We start from the raw sequence: 8091 nt of genomic DNA, 5'->3' as shown, positions 1-8091 counted from the left end.
ACCCCCAGAGGGCAGCCCGTGCTGAGAATAGGGTCAGCTTTCAGAAGGGGACAAGGCCAGCGTGGTGGCCTTGGAGCAGCCAAGCTGGCACTGGAGCCAGCTTCAACGAAAGGACTGTCATGCCCAGTGTGGGAAACAGACCACTCAGGCCTCACCTGCCCACCGAGTGAAATTCAAGGTCGGTCTTTCGAGCCCAGAGCCACCTCTGGGGCTTTATCTTTCTGATGAGAGATTAAACACTCACTTAAAATTTAAATGGACTTTTTAAAAGTCACTACTTTGATCCTTTCACAGTCTACAAGGTTTTAGAGTTGTAAAACCATTAAGATCTCTATCCTAAAGATAATCTAAGGCCTGTATTCAGGGGCTGAGTTAACTAGAAATCTGTTCTGGCCACTTAATATTCCAAGGGAACATTCTAGGGGAAGGGATGGAAAAAGACTCCATGGAGAGGTTCAGGATGGGGAGTGGGTGGATACAGAGGAGCTCTGACAGGCCCGGGGACTTGCGGTGTGCTTCCAGACTCACAGCTTGAGCCCGTGGTTTGATACTTACGGACAGTGTCATTGCTGGAATCCCACGCCTCCACGAGCAAAGTGTAGGACCTCTGAAACACAGATAAACAACAGCTCAGTATTCAGAAACCGGGGTCAGCTCGCAAAGGTCAGGCTTTCTCGGCCTGCCTGCACGCTCTGCCAAACAAAACCGTGCGCCAAGACAGGACCCGTCTTCGCCGTGAAGCGAGGTCCTGGGTGTTCAGACCCAGACCAGCTCCCCACCCACCCCCAGCGCCCACCCCAAGTTGACAGAAGACACAGCGCTCCCCGTCGTCCACAGGCAGGTCGCCCCAAGTTCCGAGCAGGAAATGCCCCCTCCCGATTTGTGCACACTCGGCGGGTGGTTTCCCCAGACGTCCCAGCCCCTGAGCCTGTGGCCTGAGAAAGCTGCACAAAGAACTGATTCTCAGCTAAGCTACCAGGTATCTGGGCTGGGGAGTGGGGGTGCTCATCCACTGAGGAGGGCTGTGGACTGCTGTTTCACTCCGGGCCTTGCTGGGGAGGCCCCCGGGGGCCCCCTTTCCTTTTCAGAACCCTTTGAAAGCCCTGTCTATGTGAGACCATCTCGGCTCCCACAAGTATCAGGTGACTCTAGGAAGCAGGAGGGGTGGGTAGGTGCAAAGAGAGTCTGAAGACAAAGGCAGCAACCTAACTTAGGGGTGCACAGTGCCGGGGGTGGGGGTGCGGTGCTGGTAGAAGATAGGAAAGAAAGTATAAAAGGAAGAAAGAGCTGCACTCCATGGTTATATTTATTGATAAACTTTATCTGTCAATAAGATCTAACATTCCAGGAATAATCAGACTCTACTAACCAAACAAATTCCCTGGATACTGGCGGGATGCCAGCCATTCTACTGAAGGCACCTTTTATCTTTCAGCTTATCTCAGAATTCCACCTCTCCCCTCAAAATCCAAGCTATTAGCAAATTCCCACTTTTACTCAAATCTTCATTTGTAACTTAGGATGAGGTCAGTCTCACAAAACACCAGGCTTTCAAGAAAGCGTCTGCTGTCTTCGTGATGGGAAATATGTCCAGGAGGGGGTGGAATGGGAAAGGCAGGCACATGAACATTTCTCTGCACCCCTGCCTTTCACTGTCCAACACCAGTATGCTGGGAAGAGCAGCGTATATCGATCAAACACTGCGCCACAAGAAGGTAACTACAAGGTGAAGGCAAAAACAGAAGGGGGGAGGAAGAAATTTAAAAAAAAAGGAGCTTCATTCATAACTCAAGGCAAGCTTACTGCTCACACAGTGACCCAGCAGGTCTTTGAATATAAAAGTATCTTGTGATAGACCCTGCCTTGGAATTCAGCCGAAATATGTTTCATACTCAAAGCAGAGTAGGATTCCATTTCGTTCACTGATAACTGTGGGAAAATGCTCTGAGAAGCAAGCAGAACCAGGCAAGCCGGGGCATATACCCAGCCCTCTCCTGCAACCAGCCAGAGGTCCAAATTCACTGCTGTCATTGTTGATATTTTATTAGCGAAAGTTACACCTTATTTACTGCCTCTGCGTTTCCTACGATTTCCTACAAATTACAGGACCCCTCCCTGAGAACAGCAAGAAGTGAAGTTTCTCTATAGACGTGAAATGAGAGCCAGGTCCAAATGAGGCCACACGTGGGGCTGATGCTGGATAACGAGCCCTTCACTTACAGGTCACGATGAGACCCACCTCTCCACTTGCACATATTGCTGCAATTTATCCTCTGATTAAACGCACCAACACGTGGAGTTCTGACAGACTTGCACCAGCACTAAACACGTAATGCCCACAAGCCCCACGCAAGGAAGGGCCTCTGGGATCAGCTGGTGTGACAGCAGCAACTGCTTAATGCTCAAGGGAGGGGGCGGCATCGTTCTCACACAAGGTCCTAGGAGGCCAGGCTGCCTTCAGACTCATCCTCCCAGAACTGGGAGACCTCAGAAGCCGCTGGCCAACACGCCCCGCCTTGAGGGGAAGGAGGGCCTGCATCTGGGTCTTCCCACGAACTGCCTTCTAGGAAACAGACGTGGGCTGGGGGCTGCAGCATTGGCGGTCTTGGACGGTCTCACTCCCAGGCTTCAGAGCAGGGACCACAGGTCTAGGACTCACCTCCCAGGGCAGGAGGACTCCTCCCCACCCAACCTTCAGGGCAAAGAATCCTCTCGGAGGCCCCTATTAGGGGGCACTCTCATCCCCCACTCCGTCCCCACACTATAGATCAGCAATCGAGATCATTTGGCAATGATTATTAGTTGCCAGGGAGCTTTAACTTTTCCCAGGCCCATGCTTGACCTCTGTGCATCCCAGAAGGTACATCCAGACTCCAGGGTCCAGACCACGCATGCTCACCTTATGCTGTCAAGGCCAGGTACCAGGTCCCAAATCGGCATTCCACTACAATCACATCACATCCAAGTGGCCACTGCCAACCTAACCCCAAGGGAGGCCGAATCCCAAGGCCCTCCTCACAGCGTGGCATGGGGGGCAGGTGAGATGACTGGCAGGTGTTCCAACTTACTAATAAGTTCATACAAACACCCCCACCCCCAAAGAAACACAAAAGAAAACTGCACACACCTGGATTTTTCTTGGTTTCAAGCTATAAGAATAGGATTCTTATATAAAGCTACCTGGCATTCACCTATTTTTCCTTTTTTTTTCCAGAAAAACAGCCAGGGGGCAAAGCAGGAGGGATGGGCAGGATCAGGCCTTCAGTTTGGGCTCACAGAGTGAATGGCTCTGCCCCTCCCCAGCTCCAGGGAACCTGGCAACCCGGGAGGTGGGTCTCCATTCCGTGCAGCAGGAAGGGGTAATGGTCAGCTTTCAGAAGGCCCTTTGGAGAGGATGCCCTGGGATTCTACTTCGAGGAGGGTCCTGGCCTCAAAGCGCCCCCGTGCCTGCCCCCGTCCCTGGCACCTGGGCTGCGGGAGGCCTGAGTTCCGCACCCATCCTGCCTGCGGGGATTACCTTGGCACCGGGCAGAGTGGCAAGCACTTAATTGCCACATTAAGAAGGGGGGATGTGAGAAACGAGGTGATTGTGCTGATAGCTGGGAGCTTCCTCTTCCTGGCAACAGTGGCAGCCAAACCAAGCCCTGAGAAGTGGCGGCTTCCCCTCCTGCAAAGCTGACAGACACAGACAGCCCACCCTGCAAACGGCACGCGTGCAGCGTCCAGAGGCCCTGGTGGGTGGCGGGGGCACGCCCTGGAGCGCCCAGCGTGCCCGGGGGGCCACTGTATGCAGTCATCGCCCCGGTCAGGCTGGGGCCCTGGGCTCTGCTGACTCGACGGTCGCGTCCTGTGGCTGGCCCTGTATCTGCACTATTTGTGAGGCGGCGGCATTATTCCCTGTAATCCTCGTTTCAGTCAATCCGGCCACACTATTGTCCTGCCTGCGTCTGGGTGGCCAGAGTAGAATATATTCCAGGCACAAACATATTACATAAAGGCTCCAGAAATGCCATGTGTGGGCACACACGTGCTCACCCCGACAACTCACGTGTGTGGCAGGGTTTGGGCAAAGTGAGGCACACAGCAGGGACGGCCACCCCATGGCGGCCCAGCTGAAACCTCAGTCATAGAAAGCAATTTAGTCTGCAGGGCTTGACATTTCAATAGAGTCTGATCTGGTTACAAAGGGTGATTTTCTCATGAAACTCCACCTCAAAGACTCACCAAGCGGGGCCCCAAAGCTCGGATCCAGATTGGAGACTCTCAATGAGATGCCCGCACCCCCTTTCCCATCATTACCCCTACCTGTTTGAAAAGCATCCCACTGATAATTAAATGCACCAGTTACAAAAGGGTGGCGAGGTTAATAGATAGAATACCGAGAAGCCAGCCAAGCACAACCGTCCGGTTCACACAGAGCAAGCCTGAACAAGATGCCTTTCTACTCATTTACCAAAAGGGCATAGAGACTGGGCTGAGCTGGTAGAGGACCCTGGACGTTTGACTATGTACCACTTTTAACCACTGGGACCCACGCTGTGGAACTGCCTCCCTGCACACACACTGCACCAGAGACAAATGTCTTTGGTGCCATAAAATCAAGGGCCACAGGGGAGGGATCAGAGACCAGTATGGGAGTCACAACACGGGCACTTACCCCCCCACCAAACCACCCCCCAGCAACTCCCCACCCCCCACCGGAGCCAAGATAGAAGCAGGACATTTCAGAACCCAGAAGCCTACTCCTCCTCCCCTACCATACTCCTCCTCCTCTAGAAAACCCAAGAATCATCACTTTCCATGTGTACTATTAAAAACATCTTCCTAAAGTTTAAAACTAGGTTAGCTGTGTTTGGGTCTAACTTTTTTTTTTTTTTAATGTATTTAAAGACTGGAGCAGCTTGGCACCTCACCTCGGCAGAGAGGGTAGAAACATGTCTCTAGAAGTTTACCAAGGGGAATTCTCAGGAATATTTGCCTTTACGGATTACCATGCTAATTGTATGCATGTCCAGAGATTATGCATTCTTACACGGTAACTAATCTTGAACGCTTGGCACTAGAACCAGGTTCTGGCCCTCCTACAATGGGCCAGCAGCTGCTCCGAATCCAGCCCAGGCCTCTGTATTCCTGTTTTCAGATCAGGACATGAAGACTCTGTTGCCTTGGCTTCGTTTTTTCATGAATAACATTTTTCCTCCAAGCTAAACTTTACACATGCCTTCATCCAAAGGTCCGTTACAACCCTTTGCTGTATAGATTTTAGGCAGCGTTCAGATTTTTAGGCTGGCTTTCCGGGAGGCTGCGTGCTTTGTAAAGGGCTGCTGCCCCTCCTCCTCACCCATCCAACTTCCCTAAGTGCCTGCATGCCAAAAGCTCTACCAGTCTTGAGAAATGTTTGAAATCCCTGTAGAATGATGGGTGTGGAGTTGGTGGGTTGCAAACTCATGTAAGTACTGGAGATTTGAATAAGTTGCTAAGAAACAAGACAACAAGGAGAAGAACACACCGAGGCTACACCTGGAAGAGGAAAAAACTATGAGAAACCTAGTGCCTTGCACAGGGAGTCCAAGCGGGGAGCAGCCATTGTGCAGACCCACAGCACCAAGCGAGCACAGCTCAATTTTCTCCCTGGCCAGGTTTTGCAATGTAGACATATCATTTCATCGCTTTAGTATGGGGGAGGTGTTTTAGGGCAAAGGGTGTTTTCCCCATACACAGACAGTCCCTTGCTGTGAGCATGTGCGCACGTGAGCTGTTTGTGTGCACGCACACTGATCACGTGGGTGGCACATTCTGACTGCAGAAAGGGGCCAGGTCCAATGAGAACCCCATCCCTCCACTGGCTACCCAGGGACCAGGGACCTGGAAAGTGAGAGTCGCTCAGTCATGTCTGACTCTTTGAGACCCCATGGATGATACAGTCCATGGAATTCTCCAGGCCAGAACAATGGAGTGGGTAGCCTTTCCCTTCACCAGGGGATCTTCCCATCCCAGGGATCGAACCCAGGTCTCCCGAATTGCAGGTAGATTGTTTACCAGGGAATTTACAAGGGAAGCCCCAGGGATGCAAAGGACAGTATAAAAGGCAAAGGCATGTCAGTTGCAGTCTGTAACTAACCTTATAGCGTCTGATTTACCCAGTGTCAATGGCATTTAAATAAGAGGCAGAGAGGTGAGGTGCCTGAACTGCTTCTGACAAAGTTTCTCCAGATTCACTTCACTCTAGGGCCAGCAAAACAGCAGTAGAGCGAACTGGGGTTCCTAAAAAGCTTTTCAGGCTGGATAGTGGTAATTATACTAATGTATTTTTAATGAGCAGGCACTCCTGGGATTTCGTACTAATTTTGGAAAGTGCAACTTACCCATTTCAGTGATTTCTAAATGGTTATTCCCCAATCTTTTCCGTTGAGCCCAATTACCTTTGATAATGTATGGTCTTATCACTGGGTTCCCTGATTGGAGGATCGTAAATCAGGCTCATTGCTTCAAGTCAAGCCCCTTCCAGCAGCACCACTAGGGTAATCAGAGCCACTGAAGAAAACCACCACCAGGCTGGGGCAGTGGACCCAACTGGGACATAATCAAGAGGGCAGACCCACACCACAGAGCTTCTCACAAGGGCACTGTGATTATACTTCACATCTGACCGAATCATTTCCTCCTCTCCCATTCCAGACCATGAGCAGTTGTTTGATTTGGGTCATAATTCCAAACAAAAGACGTGAATTACACCACCTTCTAAAGTGACCTTCTTCTCTGCACTCTGAACCACCTCTCTGCCACTTTCAGCAAACCTGGGAGGACCCATGCAGATGGTAACTGTGGCTGCCTAAGGGTTAGAAGCTTTGGGGCCTGGAAGTTCAAGGTGTTTGTTTTAAAAAACCATATTCTCCTGAATTCTGTACCCAATTCAGCTATCACCTATTCAAGATAGCCCCTTTAAATAGACACACTCATTAATATTTAATTGGTAAGCTGAAATGAAGCTGTGCAATCTACTTCGATACTTATCCAGCTACCTGAGTGCTTTCACTTCAGTTAACACTCACGCTGCAATCATTCTTGCACGTTACAGACGTTAGGGTTTCTCCAGCCACACTGGAGCAAACAACAGGGCACACCCCAAGTCCACACTCCCGTGGGAAGTCAGGCTTACATGGCACAGCAGCCCTTCTGGGGGTGATGGGGTGGGGACGTGTTTATGAGGGACACAGGCATTTGGCGCAGCTTCAAAAGAACCACGCTCGCAGTGCAGCCCCAGCTGTCTTCCCCATTCGAGAAAAGCCAAGAGTCTATTTCATGGTTGGTGACCCGTGGGGCCTGGAAACCACAGAAGAGCACCAGCGAATCAATCGGCTCCCTGCCCTCAGACACCACTTCCGCTCGTTCCCATCTAGGGCTCTCTGCCAAATGTCAAAAGGAGTCAGACACACCTCTGGGTCGGCCTCCCCAGCCAGCCTGGGGAGCAAGACTCCTCGTGCTCATCCCAGCTGGTTCTCTGACCCTGCTCCCCACGAGGAGCCTCAGCCAGCCCTGAAGCTTTCCCACATCACTAATAGGATTCCTTTTATGGTCTTGTGAAAAGCGAGGGGCTCCACACAGATCCTGCCGGCGGTGGAGCCACCTGCGGGCCCCTTCCCCCTAACTCCAAACACACGGTCAAGGGCGAGGGCCGTCAGTCCTCACAGTAAACTTGGGTCCAGCCAGATTAAAACGTGGCCAACCTCTTTAGCTTAGAGTTCTCCCTAATAGGGGATTAACAAACAAGATAAACACTCTGTAAAAGTGAAATCCCGCAACAGGCCCAGTCCTCCGTTCTCAGCGAATCCCACAAACCACAGGGGTTTATAAGCCCCTTTTAATGGCACGTTTCTGATAACTGTCTTATCTCAGACAGGCAGAGGGCACTTTGTAGTGCCAGCTCCAGTCAGCGCGGGCCTCGAGAGCCGCCGGGGCTTCCCACAAACTCCGAGGCCAGCTCCCTCCCCCCTCTCGCAGGCAGGATCCCAGCCCCAGCCCCGCGGTAGGAGGCGGCAGAGCGCGCCCCGTCCGAGCACGTGGCGGAGAGGACCCCGCCGGGCATCGAGC

General features: G+C 51.8%; 1 protein-coding gene across 1 annotated transcript in view; it reads right to left on the bottom strand.

Annotated features, from left to right (window-relative positions):
• The window catches only part of JAG1 (jagged 1), a 46942-nt gene that overhangs the window by 34558 nt on the left and 4293 nt on the right, over nt 1–8091 (bottom strand). Inside the window, exon 5 of the mRNA XM_010834234.1 lies at nt 556–607. Within this exon, the coding sequence (XP_010832536.1) occupies nt 556–607 (52 nt within the window). The remainder of the gene's footprint in view (nt 1–555; nt 608–8091) is intronic.

The sequence above is a fragment of the Bison bison genome, unplaced genomic scaffold (assembly GCF_000754665.1).
Source record: "Bison bison bison isolate TAMUID 2011002044 unplaced genomic scaffold, Bison_UMD1.0 scf7180017864030, whole genome shotgun sequence".
Lineage (NCBI taxonomy): Eukaryota > Metazoa > Chordata > Mammalia > Artiodactyla > Bovidae > Bison > Bison bison.
Note: the sequence above shows the minus strand (reverse complement) of the source record. Positions and strands in the feature narration are given on the sequence as shown.